Genomic DNA, 18,689 nt, shown 5'->3' with positions numbered 1-18,689 from the left:
CCCTGTGTAAATTAATTAGTTGAGGCTGCACGGATTTTCTAAAAGGAGCTCTCTAAAAGGCGTTAGAGATATGCACGATTTGTGGGGAATAACAATTTAAATACAACTCACTAATCAATTCTGCTTGCTTTCACATTTCAATGACATTTTATGTAATGATAAATAAGCCCATGAAAATACTACTAACCAAAATTTTATTTGCCTAAAGGCAAATAAATATATCTCTTTATTAGAGACAAAGGAAGGGGCTTTCAATTTTGCTTAGGATACTCCAAGTTTTATTTCAGATTTTACCGAGAGGTACTGACATGTTTACCACAATGAACTTGACCCACATGTCAATGGATATGTCTATATTGGAAATTCACATATGTTAACAGCTGAATTAGCGATCTAGTAATTTCTACGAGCAGTGTCATAACAAAAATACGGATCTCATGCTCCTGCCTCAAGATTTAATCTGCTAAGGCCTTTATGATAATTTAGCTAAATGTTAAAGAACTTTGACAGGTTTTATCAAAGATAATACTATAGTAATTTCTTTATTTCTTTAATTCAAAATGCTAAGTGGATTTTTGCCATAAATAATTTCTAAAACCATTGGAATCAGATGTTTGGCACATACCCTTCAAAATAAGTAAAATGTGTGCAGAAAAATGGTAAAAATTAATTACATAATGGTTTCTACTATAAATGAAAAATGGAAGAAATCTGACGTTTTCAAGAGATTAGGATCCTTCCAATTATGTACATAAGAGATTCATAAGCTCTTCTGTAATCCTAAAATAAAGTCCCTACAGTCTCATTATAGCGATTGTGAAAAATTCCTACTTGTTATACAGTAGAGATGATTTTGAGACTTTTTAACGGCTAATTTGTTTCAAGAGCATAGACACTGTATGGACAAATACATCTTTTGAGATAGTACCATTGAGAAGAGGCTGTCCTTCATGCACATCCTGTGATAAGACTGCACTGTAAACATCTTCAGGAAATCCAGTCTTGCATAATGCGATCTCACCAGAAGCCTCTACAGACGCCTGCAACACAAGAAAAAAAATATGTGCAATGATTGCTACCTCCTTCAACTGAGAAACATTCCACTTGGCATAAAGCCTCAATTTTTCAGCTATCTTGTACAAACAACCCCTTTGTTTCCGAACGGTTACAATTAGAATGTAGAGGTCAAAGGGTTAATCTTTTTGATAACTGGAGTAGAAGAAACAAATCCCACTTGTCCTGTCCAGTAAAATCCAAATAATACACATTCTAGTTTCTTCTAAAGACCACGCATTTCCATTAAAATGGGCATCGTCCCTGAAGAATGGTAAAGTGGATCAGGGGCGGGGGGCAGCCAACTAGTTTTCAGGATCCACATATCACCATCACCAACTTAACTTTTCAAGAAAAACGTATACATTAAGAATACAGATTTTTACATTCTCCTCCAGTCTCCAGCTATGAAGTTTGTTTCGATATACCCGGTTCATTAAAAGATAAAACTGCGTTATACTTACTGCATTGTATAGAGTATTTTGTACCAAGTAAAACCAATCAATCAAAAGTCTGTATGTCTCTAATTTGGAGGGCAGGGACACATTAAAAATATAAATAAAGAGGAATACAATTATGTTCCCTCAGGAAGCCTCTCTTGCCTTTTTTTTTTTTTTTTTAAGATTTTATTTATTTGACAGGCAGAGAGACAGAGAGGAGGAAGCAGGAGGCTCCCCGCCGAGCAGAGAGCCTGATGCGGGGCTCGATCCCAGGACCCTGAGATCACAACCTGAGCCAAAGGCAGAGGCTTTAACCCACTGAGCCACCCAGGCGCCCTGTCTCTTGTCATTTTTGTCTCTTATCACATACGCAACTAACTGCCCAGTGCGGTTGTAACTTAGTCATACCAAGTGCTATGCACTTACCCCCCACAAGTCAGCTTCCCTACGTCTTCCGGCCCTACTGACAGCATCATCGTGCTCAACAGAATTCGTGCAGCGTTTACATTAACCAAGATGGGGATGCAGACACAGGAGGAGGAGGAGTGGACACGGCTGCCAGAGGGAACGCAGTAGCTGCAGGGACAACATGAGGCGTGGTCTGCGCTGGGGAGGAGAATCAGATACTGGGAGGAAAGAAGAAGCGAAGTCCCACAAAGAAGGAAACCTGAAAGCAGGTGTCAGAGCAAACCTCACAGCTTCATAATTAAAGGCCTACCTGGATTCTGCATGAGAAGTTGTGCAAATACTAAAGTCATAAAAATCCACGCTAATCTAATATTTAAACCGTTCTTTTCTGATCTGGAAAAATAAAGAAAAAAGTCCATTTGAACTTATTTAAATACTATAGAGTTTTTAATCTCAAAAAAAAAAAAAAGTATTAGGCGCAACAGTGAGAGAATAGTTCAGACCCTCCAAATTAGCAAACAATTTTAAGTCTGTTATGGGCAAGAGAGGACTGCATCTGGTCAAGGGTCCGGAATAATCAACCCGATCGTACAGGTGTTCATGGAGCTGGTAAGGGCACATCGGGAGTTCAGTTTGGAAAATTCTTGTAAAGATGTGGAATATACCCAGCCCATGTGCTGGGTATATTCCTGTGGAAACTCTCCTGTGGGTGCTGCAGTCAATAGTGAGGGCATGTTCTCACGTCCACCACGGCATGGCTATAACAGCAGGGCCTGAAGACTACCTAAACAGCCACCAAAATATTCACATTACCAAAAAAAAAAAAAAAAAAAAAACCACCCTACAGCATTAGAATGGAATGACTGCAGCTACATTCGTCCACAGGGTTACGTCTCCAAATAGTCAGTTTCTTTAACTTTCATGCAAGACTGCAAGAGAAATTTAATTCTAAATCCACCCAGGGAAGACTATTCTTCTTAGGTTAAGTTCAGAAATCTATTTATGCAACACATCAAACTCAGACCACAGACAAAGCATTCTATAACTTGGATATTGAAAAAAATCAGAAACAAAATTAAAAGCATGATTTAGTACTCCATTTGTATATGTAAAGTTTAATACAAAAGATGTGATGTTACTGACACTTATAAAGCAAGAATATCAAAATGTCCAAGGTAGTGATAAACACAGAACTGAGGACAACGGCAACCTGCCAGTGGGGTGGGGGGGCAAGATACAAAAGGCCTCAGGGAGGGTGGTACAGGCAGGCGGCTTTGATTTTATTCATAATAACTCATTTCTTCCAGTAAAATGTGAAGATATGCACAGGAACATGGGTGCAAATTATAGTATTCCTTATTTATCCTGTATGCTCTATTATTTCCTAGTAAGAAAGAAAACATTAGGGACTAAGTGAGAAGTAAGGAGGAGAGCTTCCAACACCCATCAAGTTTGGGACACTGGATGCTATTTCAATTCTTGCCAGCTGGAAATATCTAGGAATTTGCACTGGGTCCGTCCGGCAAAGAGCAGGCACTCAGTAATAAGTAAAAGCTTTTGCTTTGAGCTAACCGAAACAACTGAAGGGAACGCCCCAGTGCACCAGACAGCATGGACCAATGTGTTGTAACTCTGCATCCCACTGATCGGTCAGCAGTTGGCGTACCCCCACCCCTCCAGTCCAGGCTTCTGCAGAGGGAGGCCGTGGCAGGGTTCCAGCCAAGGGTGAGTGGGAGCACAGCTCTGGAGGGGCAGCAGGGCGGATGCAAACAATGGTCAGCACGAAGTAAACCGGGGTCACATTCCAACATGGCCATTCGGGTTAGGGCAGCGTGCTGTTGGATAAGCACCCAGAGATCCATGACGTCTAACTACTAGAGGAAAACTGGAACCTTTTCTTGATCTCCACACGGCTACTGTCTAATTTTCCTGGGAATCGCCCTAAGGTGGGAGAAGCCCCAGGAACATGCCCCTCATCCAGACCCACAGGAATGGAATTTCAAGGCCGAATGAAGTCACTGTATGTTCACTCCTTAGTTTCATCTCCAGCTTGTTTCGGAGAAGGTCATTTCAGTCTGCAACAGGTTACCCTTTGCTCAATCTTTCTGCTCAGCTTCCTCGTGGAGGAAAAGAGGCCTACCTGCAAGAGGCAGCTGTGAGAATTTCTGCAATCATGTTTGCAAGGCACATCTCTAGCAAATCCTAGCTACTAATATTAAATACTCATGGGGGTCATATATTATTTTATGATACTTTCATACTCATTTTTTACAATATTTTATTTATTTGAGAGAGAGAGAAAGCGCACATAAGCAGGGGGAGGGTCAGAGGGAGGGAGAGAGGGACAAGCAGACTCCCCACTGAGCTGAGCGTAAGGCAGACGCTTAACCCACTCAGCCACCCAGGCGCCCCTTCAGACTCATTTTAAATAGCTAAAACTGTTCTAAATTCTTCTTCTAAATGGATTCATAGAATAACATGCTGTTATGCTATAATGTGTTTTCTTAAAAACAAGCTCTAAAAATTACTCAACGTATGGACACATTTTTGGTTGCGGCCGCTGGGAAAGGGGGTGCCATTGGCCTTTGGTGGCTGAAGGCCAGGGTCGCTGCTCTTCAACACACAAGGCACAGGACAGAGAATGACTCAGCCCAAAGCGTCAATAGGGTCAAGAGTGAAACACCTTGTTCTTCAGCAACTCATGAAAACTGGGTGTCCATCCACCCTTTAACCACCCTCCCCCCATAGTGGGGAGTTCACTGACTTTTCAAACTGTCCTTCATAGCCTTATAGGGACATCCTCGTTTTCAGAAAACCAAAGCCGTGCCCCTGTGGCTTGCCCCAACATCGACAGATCACTCTGCCCGACCCAGGATGAGGCTCCAAAAGTTCAAAGAGAGAAACTTTCCCCTCACAAAGTACTCTGTGGTACAAGGAGGCAGCTGTGAATCATATGCATTTTCCTAATATTTGAACAAGGCAGGGGTCAGCAAACATTTTTCTCTAAGGGGCCAGATAGTAAATATTTGAGGTTCAACAAGCCACAGTAACTCTGTTGAAATGACCAAACTTAGCGACTGCAATGCCAAAGCCCTAATAGACAATGGGAAAGGAATGAACTCGGCTCTGTTCATTCAAATAAAACTTTATAGACACTGAAATTTGAATTTCATTTAATTTTTGAGTGGCAAAAATATTTCCTTTCGACTTTCTATAAGCATTTAAAAATGTGAAAAAAACATTCTTGGCCATACAAAAATGGGCATCAGGGCTGTAGTCCGTGATCCCTGGAATGGCATGTTAAGATTTATAAACATTACTATCTCACCTGATTCTCATAAGAGCCCCTTGTTGGGGGTGGGGGAGAACGGTGAAATTATCCTCATTTTACAAATGAGCAAACAGGTCTCACTCAGAATGGTAAAATACTCTCAAGACCCACATCCAGGAAGAGGAAGAGGCAAGATGCTAACCCTACAGTCTTTCCAAGTAGAACAAATAATTACAACACAATTCCTTCCAGAAACTTGTACTGAGTATGCATTTGCCAATAGAAACCCAACCAGACACCCTCACTGTCTTTAAGAAGTTCAAGGCTTAATGCAAGTACAAAATAAAGAAGTGACTGTAATAGAAAGTGACAACCAGGAGGTAGAGACCGACAGAACCCAGGGCAGGGGTTCGGGGGCCTCTCACACAGAACCCAGGAGTGGGAAGCCATCCCAGGCGGTCACTGTTGGGCTGGAACAAGGCGGCAAGAAACAGCAGACTGCCTGGAGAATTACAATGAGTTCAGTGTCACTGGAGTCCAAGAAGCAAGGCAGGAAGTCAAAAGTTGAGGATGGAGAGTTAGACAGGGTTAGATCATAAATGGTTAGGGGCTTGGGGTTATCCTATTGCCTATGGGGACTCGGACACAGATTTTAAGCACAGGCAGATTGCATTTGATATAGAAGTCTCTGATGCTTCGTGGGAAAATGTTGGGGGGGCATGACGGTGACAAGTGACAGCTGGGGTACAAGTCAGGACACAGACTTGAATCAGACAGGGGCTGCAGGAAGAAGGAAGGGGCAGATTGTATCAGTATGCAGACAGTTAAAACCGAGAGGCTCAGTGAGGGCAGGGATTCTTTGGAGTGGAAGGGAGGGAGGAAGGGAAGCATGCTCTCCCCCACGTTTCCAGCTGAGTGATTGTGAACTTGGGTGGCACAAACTAAGAAAGATCATCGCAAAATTATAACACCAGGAACAAAGTGCTAAAGAAGCAGAAAAAATGGGATGATAAATCTGCCTGTAGAAATCAAAGAAGACTCCATAGCCGAAGTGACATTTAGGCTCTGTCTTTAAAGATGATTAAAAAATTTGCCAGGAGAAAGAGGAGGAAGTGGGAAAGGGCATTCCAGGCCAAAGGTGCAGCATAGACAAAGGCTTGTTGATTTATATCGAGCTGGTAGACAACCCAAACAACTCCTGATCTTTTTTACCAGAAAACTATTAAGTCATGGCTTCCAGTATCTTTGCTGCTGACTTGGGGCCCCGAGAGGCAGCAATTTACATGTAACCTTACCAGATTTGATTGTGATAAAATAATAATTCCACCTAGATTTAGTCATTTCCCCACCCCTCCACCTCTCTGCATTAAGAAGGCCTGAGACACCACAAGGTCTTCATAAAGATCCTACTCAGATACTAAAGACAGGTTGCGACACATGCCCAGACATCACCCTTCCCTCCAACCTGGAGCCTTAAGGCAGGTTTTTAAGAAGGGCTATCTGATGGGGGTCTGGGGGGCTCAGTTGGTCAGGCACCCATCTTCAGCTCAGGTCATGATCCCAGGGTCTTGGGGTTGAGTCCTCCCTTGGGCTCCCTGCTCAGCGGGGATTCTGCTTCTCCCTCTGCCTGCTGCTCCCTCTGCTTGTGCTCTCTCTCTCTGTCTCTCTGACAAATAAATAAAACCTTAAAAAAAAAAAAGAAAAGAAAAAAAGAGGGGCTATCTGCTGAGCGGTGCAGAGCTCAGATTTTCAAAGTGCCAGACTTCCGTAGTTTGAATCCTACCCCATCAGTTACTGTCTCTGAGACTCCAGAGACGTCACAGTTCCCCATCTGTACAATATGTACAGTAGATATGTACAATAGAGATAGCACCCACCCAGCGGGGGTGAGGATTAAATGAGATCATATGTGTACAGCACTTGGGATAGTGTCTGGCATGTGGTTCTCCAATGCATCAGCTGTCAGTAATAGTATTAACACTATGATGACAAGATAAAGCCAACCCCCGCATGTCTCCTACAGCTCAGCGGTTCCCATACTTGCTCCAGTATAGCAAGGAATCTGGAACCCTGGTCTATAATCCAGATTCTTGGAACTAAATCATGAATCACTAAAACAGAATTTCAAGACATGTGGTAGATAAACCGGTACACTTAACCAGTGCCTCCACAGCACGGGGTGGCCACACAGCCAGCCCCCATCTCCCTCCTGAAACCTCTCCGCACGCCAGGCACAGCCCACCTGCGTGCCCTAGCCTTCGAGTCCGAGAACCTAGCAACAAACAGCAATAAAGAAACAATTATTTTCCCTGGTTTTAACAATCCCATGCTGTCTCCTAGCTACCGTGTGCATGTGAAAATTGAATCTGCAAGCCATCCTTTTGTCATTACGGGTTCCAGAAATTTGCCCCAGGTCGGCATGGGGCTCTCTATTCTTTTCCCTGAAAACTATGCTTTCTTGATTTTGCTGTTGGCTTTGCTCTTAATCGGGCATGATCCTATCCCTGATCCGCCTCCACAGTTCTTCCAAGATTACAAGCGGGCAGCAAAAGTCCACTTGGCCCACTAGGATGAAATTCATGCTGGCCGAAGGAGTGGAACTCATTCAGAGCCACCCCGCGCTGTCACACGATCAGTTCCCCTATCTTGAGATTCAATTTCCTCTTACAAGTATTTGCTCTACTCCTCCCAGGCTGAAGATCGACCTCCTTGTCTAGAAAGGACAAGAGTGTAATAGGAGTTGAGGAGGACTGCTTGCCTGTTAGGATTAGTCTATCTGTTCCAGTCCTGAACTCCCAATGACGTCACTTTTGTTCCCGTTAGAATTTCCTCCATAGTCTCAATACTGTGAGCTTGGAAGCGCCGAGTCCACTACTCTTTCAGGTCCCTGTTATCGTGATTCTTTTTTATAGTCCTCCTCGGTCACTGGCTCCGCTTTCCAATTTCCTTCAAATCACTCCTAAATCCAAGCTTTAAAATATTCTACTGAAGCCACAGTGGACGCTCAGGCCCCTGGCCTCTCCATCTTCTTCCTGATCGAGATTATCTAAGATTATTGGCTAAAAATTGCTCACCGAAAGCAGCCCAACGCTAATGGAATCTTTATCTTTTCTTTTTGCCTCTGAAGGCTGCCTAACTAAAACCTAGGCTCTCTTGCTTATCGAATTTAATCAATTGGACGTTTTCCCCCAAAGCATCAATCTCTTCATTTTTTCTTCCCTTCCAGATACTCTATGGTCAGAATCTAGTAATCATTTAAGTTCTGTGAAGTAGATTATCTAATGCAGTCAACAAAGCTGGAAACTTCCTTTTTCTTTATGTGTGTCTCTTAACTCTGTATGGAAAAAAAGGCAGTAAATGTGCACAGTGGTTAAGACTAAAGGCTCTGGAGCAAACCTACTGAGGTTTATACCCTATCTCCACTCACTGTGTGCCCTGGGTGAGCTTCAGAAGCTGCAGAAGTTCACCTGCACCTCGGGTTCCTCTTCTCTACAACCATGCACTACTACGCTCACTGATCGAGTGCCAGCCTCACGGGACGGCTATGAAGCAGATAAAGACCTTAAAGAGAATACCTGATTCACCACAAGACCAGGGGTAGCTATGATTATGATACTGTTGTGTTTTTTTTTTTTCTGTTATGAAGACTTATATTGCTTTGCTACATGAGTACCTGAGAAATATTTTTAAAGCATCTTATAAAGTAGGAATTCGGGGGGGGGGGGGGCGAAAACAACAACCAAATGACAAAAATGCATTAGCGTGCAAAAGAAAACAGGTGGAGGGACACGTGGGTGGCTTGGTTGGTTTATCCCAGCATCCTGGGATCGAGCCCCGTATCAGACCGAGAGCCCCGTGTTGGGCTCCCTGCTCAGTGGGAAGCCTGCTTCTCCCTCTGCCTGCTACTTTCCCTGAGTGTGCTCATTCTCTCTAGCAAATAAATCAGTAAAATCTAGAAAGAAAGAAAGAAGGAAAAAGGAAGGAAGGGAGGATGAAAGAAAGAGGCAGAGAGGAAGAAAGGAAGGAAGGAAGGAAGGAAGGAAGGAAGGAAGGAAGGAAGGAAGGAAGGAAAGAAGGAAGGAAGGAAGGAAGGAAGAAAACCAGTGGAATCCTTTCCCTAACGTGTATTTGTGAGGTGGGGGTGAGCAGTGTTGGGAAAGGAAGGGGGACAACTATGGTAATACTTTTATTATGTGGCTAGGGTCTCCAAATGTTATATGCAAAACTAAACAACTAGTGAAGACATTTTTTAAGTGGTTAGTGGGGTACACGGTACTAAAATAATGGACTGTTCTGGATCAAGTCTGCATGACTAATTTTTCATTTCTAAATCCAATTCATCACCAGACAATTACATTTGCCAGATTCTCTACATTTCACAGGATTCCATCCATGAGGTTGGAGGCTACGTTAAGAAGATTATTCAAGAGCTGCTGCCACTCTTGAAAGATTTTTCTCTGTGTCAGCCATGCCATTGATGACGCTTTGAATTTCATATCCCTGGAAACATGCTTGAAATGTGCAGAAGTTTAACCCTGCCCTTTGATATTTTTGTTTTGCCAGGTACTACTCTGGAGGGAGAGCCCAGCATTTTGAACTGGTTAATTCTTTCTTGACTTTATGATAGAATCCAAACCAGCTTAGACGCGAGGAATCCCCGACCAAGGCCACCCACGGCGTCCTATGACCCACCTAGTAATTTCCGCCTTCACCTCTATTATATTATTAGGATGCATCCTTGAATATCTCTAGCATCAGTATTTTTATTATTCTAATTTTCATTTCTTTTAATGGCAAATAATCAAATACCAGCATCGATGCTGGCCAGGAAGCCTGACCAAAGCCGGAGACTGAACTCAAAGCCGGAGGACAACACCAGAGCACAACGGCCTGAAGGGCAGAAATCTGTGTTCCATATACAAAACGTAGTTTAGAGAGTCAACTTCTCAGGAGCTGAACCTATGAAAGCACAAACATGGAACGAGTCAAGTCCGGGGAGACCTGTGTCACCCCCATCTCGTCGGCCACGTGAGAAGAGGCTTCCGAGGCATCGAGGCTTTGTGGAGTGCAATCCTGAAACACAGCCAAGAGTTGACCAAGGAGTGCCGTGGATTTAATGTGATGGGTCGCAACTCTACAAAGACTCGTGGACTGGGCTTAAGAAAAAAGAGTCGTGTTATCAAGAGGTTGTGGCTCAGGCCGCTCTGCAATTAAACTGCCAGGCGAAGCTCCACAAGTGCCCAGTGCAATTCCGTAGAGACGACTAGTCCCGGCTTACACGGATTTTGCCCCGTGAACCCATTACACTCACCAGCGATCACAAGAGGCTTACACACAATGTTCAACATGTCATCAAATAGTATATTACTTAGCCTTAGATGGTGTTTATAACCAACTGGGGAATTCATCTGACTAAATACACTGAGGATGACTGATTACTAGTATTTATGGAGTGCTTACCACGTTCCAGGATCCACACTCCAATGCTTTCCACGCCTTATATCCCAATAATCCTCACAACAGCCCTATGAGGTAGGTACTGTAATAGGGCCATTTTGCAGCCAAGGAAGCAAACTAAAAGGAATTTGCCCTAGGTTATTTAGCTAGTCAATTTAGGGATGGCATTCAAAGCAGCACTAAATGGCTTTGGGGACCAGCCTCCCCCACTGCGAATTGGGGACAAAAACATCAGGAAGTAACCACACACGATGACACATATTACCTAACTGGCTATGGGCTGGAATTGGTCCCGTATGAATTAAGACCAAGTGACAAATCTATTTAATTCCATTGTAAACTTTTTGCTGAAACGATTCTCACATATGATTGTGAGAAGATAACGGTAAATCCCTTTAAAATAATTCCAATGTTTCTGGAAACTAGGGAAAAATAAGAGAGAAAGAGACATCAACGCAAACGTGTATAAACATCTTGTTTTTTTTAAGCCACCCAAACCAAAACCCCTCCACCTCCCTCAAGCTCTTCTAAACGTACATGTGGAAAATTATCAGCAAATACATATTATAGCGAGTATATGAATTTTCAGTAGGTGATACTGATGAGGAAATGATTATCGTCCATAATAGAGTCTCCGTGCACTCCCCTTACTCCAGTCTCCCTTGTACTCATCTACAATTAGGCCCGTTTCATAAAACCTGGAACATGGTTTCACTTTTTTTTTTTTTTTAATGGTTTCACTTTTTAAAAATGGTTACAGTCCCCATAACTCTGATTTAATTTGAATAGTTGGCCATAGTGATTTATTTAATTCTAAGTCCTTGATAAGATAAACCCAACCCAATTATACCATTATTCTTGTGAGAAAATAACATTCACAGCACAGCTTCCAGAAATGTGCTGCAGTGAGACGAGGGCACTGTCAATAACATCAGAGTTCAAAGTCATTCCTGAACTCATTCCCCAAGCAGCACCCTGCCCAGTGGTGTTCTAATAGGTTAAGCAATAAAGAAGCAAACCCACGAGCCCTGCATGCTAACTCAGAGGTTACAGAGCTAATGTCATCAGTTCCGGTCTCAACTCGGGGGCTGAAGACTGGCATTTTTTCCACCCATGGCCATGGTGAGTGATTTAAGACTGGCCTTTGGACAGTTCCACTGTGTAACCTGTGGAGGGGGAATGCTTCCTCCCCTTCCAGAAATTTCTTTCCATGTGGAAGGAATGCCGCTACCTCTTAACATTCTCACCTCTTTCCACTCCACCAGTCAGTCCTACCCTGAATGGCAGTTCTCAAAGTGTGGGCTGGGGAACACTAGGGGGTCCCCAACATCCTTCCAGGAGATGTCAAAAGGCAAAAACTCTTCTTCTAATATAATAACATTATTTGTCTTCTCACTCTCAATCTCTCACAAGTGTAAAGTGGAGTATTCCTGAGGTCAGGTGATGTGTGATACCGAAACAGAGCAAATTCAGAAGCAGACAAGCCAGACACTAAGGAGAAGTACAAAAACATATAAGCAAAGGCTACCCTTCCCACTAACTTCTCTCTTCTGTTTTGGAAAATACAGCTATTTTTCATAACTGATATTTATGTTACATATATAATGAGTTTAATATTTTTAAGTGAATTAAATATATTTTTTTCTCAGTTTAATTTCTAAAACGTTAAACACCAACAGAGATTACCCACATTACAAAAGCTCACTGGGGCACTCAGTAATTTTTAAGAGCGTAAAAGGATTCTAATACGAAGAAGTTTGTGAATGACTGCCCTAGAGAGAAGGATGGACTGAACTTAATCTGAAGGCTGAATTCAGAAGAACAATGTGGGCAGCTGGTGCCCAGGCCTGTCCCCTACTCCTCCCACTGGGGAGCCACAGGCCTGCAGAAAACAAGTGTGATGATCTCATTTTCCATGCTGGGAGTTCACAGATCCCCTGCAGCATTTGGGGGTTGGGGGGAGGGTGTCCAGAACTGCCTGCAACTGAGTACAAACGTTTGTGGGATTCTGGGGCTCCCTATTAGCAACAGACAAAAGCCATGCCCTCAAACCCAGCCTTTATCAGAACCGCAGGATACCCTCCTTTCCCAACTGTTGGCTCTGCTGGCTTCTATTTCACTTGGTTCAGAACTTGGTTTGGGAGGAGAGGTCCTGCTTATTGGACTCCTTCAGAGACTTGCGTTTGGTGTAGTATCTGGAGATCTTGGCAAATAATAAAAAAGGAACCCAATTCTGGGGAAGAAAATACTCATGGAGGTACCCGGTCCCTGGGTAGGGGTGAAAGGGTGTTTGACTACAGCCCTGCATGTTTTTCAACTTGGTGGTTTGCAACCTTGATTGTGCAGTGTGGCTGGTTTTTATAGTTGGGCAGGTAGCTTTTAACATCAAGAGGCTTTAATTCCTAAACCACAGGGTATTTTGATCTTGATGTGTGACCACAACTTATGGTGGTTATTCTCCAGGAAAGTGGCTGTTTACAGAGCTGGGGCCTAGAGCAGGCAGGGGGCCTCAGGGAAGGCTATCGGCCAAGGATCTCAGAAAAGAGGCAGGACATGTGGGGCGACCTTAACCCAAATGACAAACATTTTTGAGTGAGGGCCACTGTCGCTTGGTCCCTTGGCAAAGGCCTGAGGCAGCTCTAAACTTTTGCAGGTGCCCATGGGCCCTGGGCTGAATACACAAAGATAGCCGAGGCACAGAAAAAGGAGATTATTTCAACATCCACTGCCTAAAGACTATCGAGCAGAATAATATCTGCCATTTTTTAAAAGACAGTGAATTCCAGAGCCCTGTCAAGGTTCTCTCCTGAAATCACTGACAAGTCTAGAGGGCAGGACTGGGTTGGCTGTCTCTAATTCTCCTCTGCATTCGGAGGCAAAATAAGGCAACTCCTTAATTTGCCCACGGGCTCCAGGATCAGCCCCCGCCAAGCGGTCTGGACAGATGAAGGAGAAATCTTGCCTTGCAGAGGGACTTTTTGGCTAAAGCAACCCCACAACAGGTGGCAAGAGACTGAAAACACTTGTTCCCAGGACAGTGTGTCCCACAACTATCCACCCGACAGAGCCCACGCTAGGGACAGCCCCAGCCTGGCAGTCTCTAGGGGCTCACAGGGAAAGGCAAAGTAGGATATTTCAGTGTGCTGGTTGCAAACCATTTGAAACTCATCAGGGAGAGGCTCCCAGGGGGAGTCCTTCCCTCCACGTAGGGGGTTCACCCGCGCATTCTGGATTTTCCCTGAGAAAGCTGGCACTTGAGATACCTCTGTGCGAGGTTCCAGAATAGCCCATGGTGGCAATCTCTGTCCTCTTTGACTTCCATCCATCAGATTCAGTATCTTTAAATCTTCATTTCCCCTTTGAACTCTGGGCTTAGTTCAAAGGTCATGGATTATAGACAAGAGGCTTAGCCTGATTAGCAACTGGGGAAGCTAAACTGATGAAGGTTTTCTCCGCCCACGGTGAGTCTTTTCCTCAGATATCCTGGGCTCCCCGTCATGGCTTTGGGACACTTAGAGACAGGCCACGGGGTCTGAACTTCGCCTGGAATAAATCTTTTAGGGTGGCAGTGGGTTTGCGTTCTAACTTTGTAGGCTGCACCACTACTGCTGGGATCATCTCGCATGCCTCATTAGCTCTGAGAACTCTTTACAGAGTAAACCTATTGATCTCCTGAGGCTTCACGAAGTTGGAAGCCAGGCTTTCCTGACAGAGGCCCATCTTCCCCCGATCAGGGGACAGTCGCCAACCTTCTGCGTAAGCACGTTTGGTGGTTAAGAACATAAACTCAATGGCTAATCCAAAATCTGGAGAAGGTTTTTGGGAGCCCTTACTCCCCACTTTCAAGTAGAGGGAGCTACACTAGCGATAGTACTCCTGACCTCTGTCAACCTCTCTGGCAGGTTGGTTGGAAACAAATGGGCACGCAGAGTTCAGTACCTCCATCACCTCCGTGCAGGTATCACGATGCTGCCGGGAACCTACGAGAGCAGGGTCCCCAGGCAGGAGGCTGGCGCTCACGTGGCGCCGCTGAGGGTGGGAGGTAAGGGGGGGGGGGAATGGATTCGGAGATCCTACATACTTAATCCACATTCTCCACCCTCACCTTTGTCAGTAGTAAAGGTTGTATTTTGGCTATCTGCTGATGCTTTTGTCTTACTTGTCCAGAACTTAGATGGATAAGAAGCACTGTTTACTAGGTCTCTTCAAAGACACCAGAATTACAAACAAAGTCTCAATATTACTGAATATCCAAAGGCCAAGACTCAAAGATCAAAAAGGCCAGACTACATGACATACTTTTACCACCAGCAGGGCCACAAGCTCACCAGGATGCTGAACACTGAGGGTTGGAGAGCAAACATCTAAGTCTCTTTAAGTGCTTGGGGGACCCCAGGTGCTAGGAAGAGAAAATCGCATGTACCTCTGGATTGCTCGGTAACTACGGTGCTGGGCCCAGCCAGCCTGAAGTCAGAAAAAAACAAGGCAATTCAGAGAACTGTCAACCACTCAGGAGTTACTTGCATCTCTTAAAATCACCACCAAGGGGCCATGTGGCCAGTGACAGAAACTACCTACTTCCATGATATCCTATCCAAATGCCGACTCAGTCTCATAAATTTTCCCATTCTTAAGACCAAAAGTTACTCTCTGAAACCGAGACCCTTAAAGTCTGGATTCTAAAGTCCAAATCCTCCTCCAGGCTGCAATCTTTCCAAAATCTAGAACAGACAAGCTTATTTTCTTCCCACCGCATATAAGCTTGCAGACTTCCAAGGAACTGGTTGTTACCAGCAAGGCAAAACCCTGTTCAGGTCCCCTTCGGCCACATCCTAGAGGCATGTCTTTCAGTGAAAGGATTAAGCGAGGTTTCAGAGAGACATTTGTAAAATGGATAGTGATGAAAATGCCCACCTTATCTCAGGGGGCTGATGTGAGATTACATGAGACAATGCAGGTAAAGGGCTTGGCCTGGCACATAGTAAGCACTCAGCAAATATTAGATTTAATCACATGAGTCAGCTTTCAAGAAGGCTCAATCCTTGGCAGCATCCCACACAAGCCACAGGTGAAAATGTTAAGCAAAAAGAATAGGCAGTAAACAGTCAGGCCAAGCTATAACAAATTACAAATTTCATCAGATTGGCTAGTGTTCATTCAAACACCTCAAGGAAGAGAGAAAGGCCACAACACACATCAAAACAATCTTCAACTCATTATGCAGTCCACTAGATTGTTAAAAATTTTTAAGTTTGGCTGTAACACATATGGTAAAATTATGGAAAAACAGAAATACAGACATGGTGCTGGTGGGCCGATTTGGAAAACATTCTTGTTCGCAGCCCAGCAATTCTAACTCCCTGGTGCATACCTTAGAGCAGCCCAGCATTCTATCACCTGGGAGCTTGCTAGACAGGCAAATTCTCAGGCTCCACCACAGATTTACTGAATCAAAGCTCAGAGGGCAGGGCCAGGAATCTCTGTTTAATGGGCTTTCTGGTGATTCTTACACAACCTCAAGTTTGAGAAATGCAGTCTTGGGCTATCTCAGACATATAATGCCCAGGTGGCAAGTACAGCAATGTTCACAGTAGCCAAATTCTGAAATCACACACACAAACCCATCAACGATAAATTGAACAAGTGAGTTCTACCATATTCATAGCATGCAATGCCCTAGAGCAGTGAAAATGAACAAATTAGAGTTACACAATTCAACTGAATGAATCTTCAAAGACAAAACAAGCAGAAGCAGCAAATCACAAAAAGTACATTATGTGTGTGTATATATATATATATATGCACATAAATACACACATATGTACGGTGTATTTATAAATGCATAATACACACACATTTTCTTAAATACATCTCTTCTCCCGCACATATATGGAATATATACATAGATGGTAACACTACAAAGAAAAGCAATGAATAATTAATTAGAAAAATGAAGACCGTAGTTACCTCTGGGGGTGAAATGAGGAATTGAAACAGTATTCTGGAGACTTCCAAGGTCCTGGCAATATTCCATTTCTTAATCTGTCTGGTAGTTTCACTGACATATTTGTATACTATAATTATTTTTTAGCCTGTGCATATATGCTTTATATAGTCCTCCACAAGGATCACATTTTACAATTAAAAAAAAAAAAAGACTTTTTTTTAAAAGGTTGAAATAGAACTGGATGTCAACCCAGCCTTTATTTAGTTATTTACCTGCATTCAAATAAGTACCAAACCAGAACACAGGCTCTGACATCAGGCTGCTGGTATTTGAATCCTAGTTCCTTCATTCACAAAATTACTTTGGGTACCTTATTCTAAACTATCTGTGCTTTGGTGTCCTTGTATGTAAAATGAGCATAATCTTCTGTGAATTAAATGAGTTAATACGCTTAACGTACTTAGAGCAGTGCCTGGTGCATAGTAATTACTCAAAAATGATGTGCTATTATTAGGACAGGATGAAATGGATTTAAAAGTAACATTTCCTGCATCTAATCGCTAATAAATCATCAGCATCTCCAAGAACAATGAATCTTCACTCAGTTTTTGCAGATTCTGTGTTGGTATCAACCAACATTGCCTTCAACCCCCTCCTCTCTATGAGGTCCTCATCATCATGTTAAAAGGATTCAGAGATGAGTAAGTTACTCGGGCTCCAGGCTAGTCTCAACACATGCACACACACGCTTACATCAATATCAGAACATTAAAGAATTAAATCATAGAAGCAAAGAGACAGACCTGGAAGACAGGAGAATAGCTTCTGTTCGATTACCTGTAATTCCCAAATCAAATGGCTGGCAGAATAACACTCCATATATATTAACCTCTTTCCCTAATCCTATCATCCTAGACAACATCTGTTAGAATTTAAAGAGGAATGTTAAAATATGTGTCCTTCAATTGTGGTTTCCCAGTGGGGCGGAAAGGACACTCTGGTGGTAGTCTGGTGGTAACTTCAGAGTTACAAGTTAGCTGGCTATCACACCAAACGTAGAGCAAAGCTTTGGACATAAAAGAGCTCAAATATATTAAAATCATTAAATTATTCCTTGATTGTGTTTGTGTAAAACAGTGGTAATGGCTATGCCCCAAAATCTTCAGTTAAAGAGCTTATACCTTGTTTACCATATGAAAGCACTTTTCTAAGTGATGTATACATATTAATCCATATACTTTTCATAACAGCCTTAGGATAGACCATTATAAAAATGTCAGTCACCCAAGGGTACTCAATACCCAAGTGTCAGAACTAGGGCACAAACACAGGTCAACCAACTCCAGAAACCAGTCTTACCCACTGTGCCTCACTGACTCTCTGGCAACCAAATCAGTACAACTGGAAAGAAAAAAAGGACAAGAACCCAAAACCTAAGGAAATGTTAAATGTAATAAAGGCACCATTTCAGATCAGAAAACAAGCAACTTTATTTGACAAATGACAGCCATTCATGTGTATTTTGTGTATTACATATTAATGGGAGAAACTAAGCAAGACTCTCTACCTTCATACCACACTATACTTGAAAAGAAATTTCAGGTAAGTAAAAAAAAAAAAAAAAGAAAGAAAATTCAGCTAAGTAAATATCTAAATGTGAAGATATAAACAGATAAATATAATTTGATATAGCGTGAGGTTTGAGAAGACTGTGTTTGGAGGTGCACGGTCTCAATTTACATATCGGCACAACCACCAGAGCAGTGCTCCAGGAACGTGTCTCACGTATGAGTGTATGTATGTATATATGTATGTGTATATACATTTAAGTTATGTATACATTTAGATTATGAAGGACTAAGACTTAGGAAAATAAGGAATAAGAATCACGGCACTATCCATTACAAATGCAAATACTAAAAAAGTAACCTCACTGTTTTACAAAATATCTTTATTTTAGGTCATAAAATGTTATGAGCCATCTGCAGATAGTCCACTGTTATCTACATTTAAATATACCAGGATCCCCTTTTTATTAAACACAGCTCCACAGAGATGGCCTCAAATAAAGGGAAGACCATAAACCAAATCACGGCTAATTCACTTTCTTTTA

At 42.9% G+C, this 18,689-nt stretch overlaps 1 protein-coding gene across 1 annotated transcript in view; it reads right to left on the bottom strand.

The window, feature by feature from the left end:
- Positions 1 to 18,689, bottom strand: part of CDH2 (cadherin 2) — a 212,257-nt gene that overhangs the window by 182,343 nt on the left and 11,225 nt on the right. Inside the window, exon 2 of the mRNA XM_082699852.1 lies at positions 929 to 1,040. Coding sequence (XP_082555978.1) covers positions 929 to 1,040 — 112 coding nt within the window. The remainder of the gene's footprint in view (positions 1 to 928; positions 1,041 to 18,689) is intronic.

Source organism: Mustela nivalis, assembly GCF_964662115.1.
Source record: "Mustela nivalis genome assembly, chromosome: 14".
Lineage (NCBI taxonomy): Eukaryota > Metazoa > Chordata > Mammalia > Carnivora > Mustelidae > Mustela > Mustela nivalis.
Note: the sequence above shows the minus strand (reverse complement) of the source record. Positions and strands in the feature narration are given on the sequence as shown.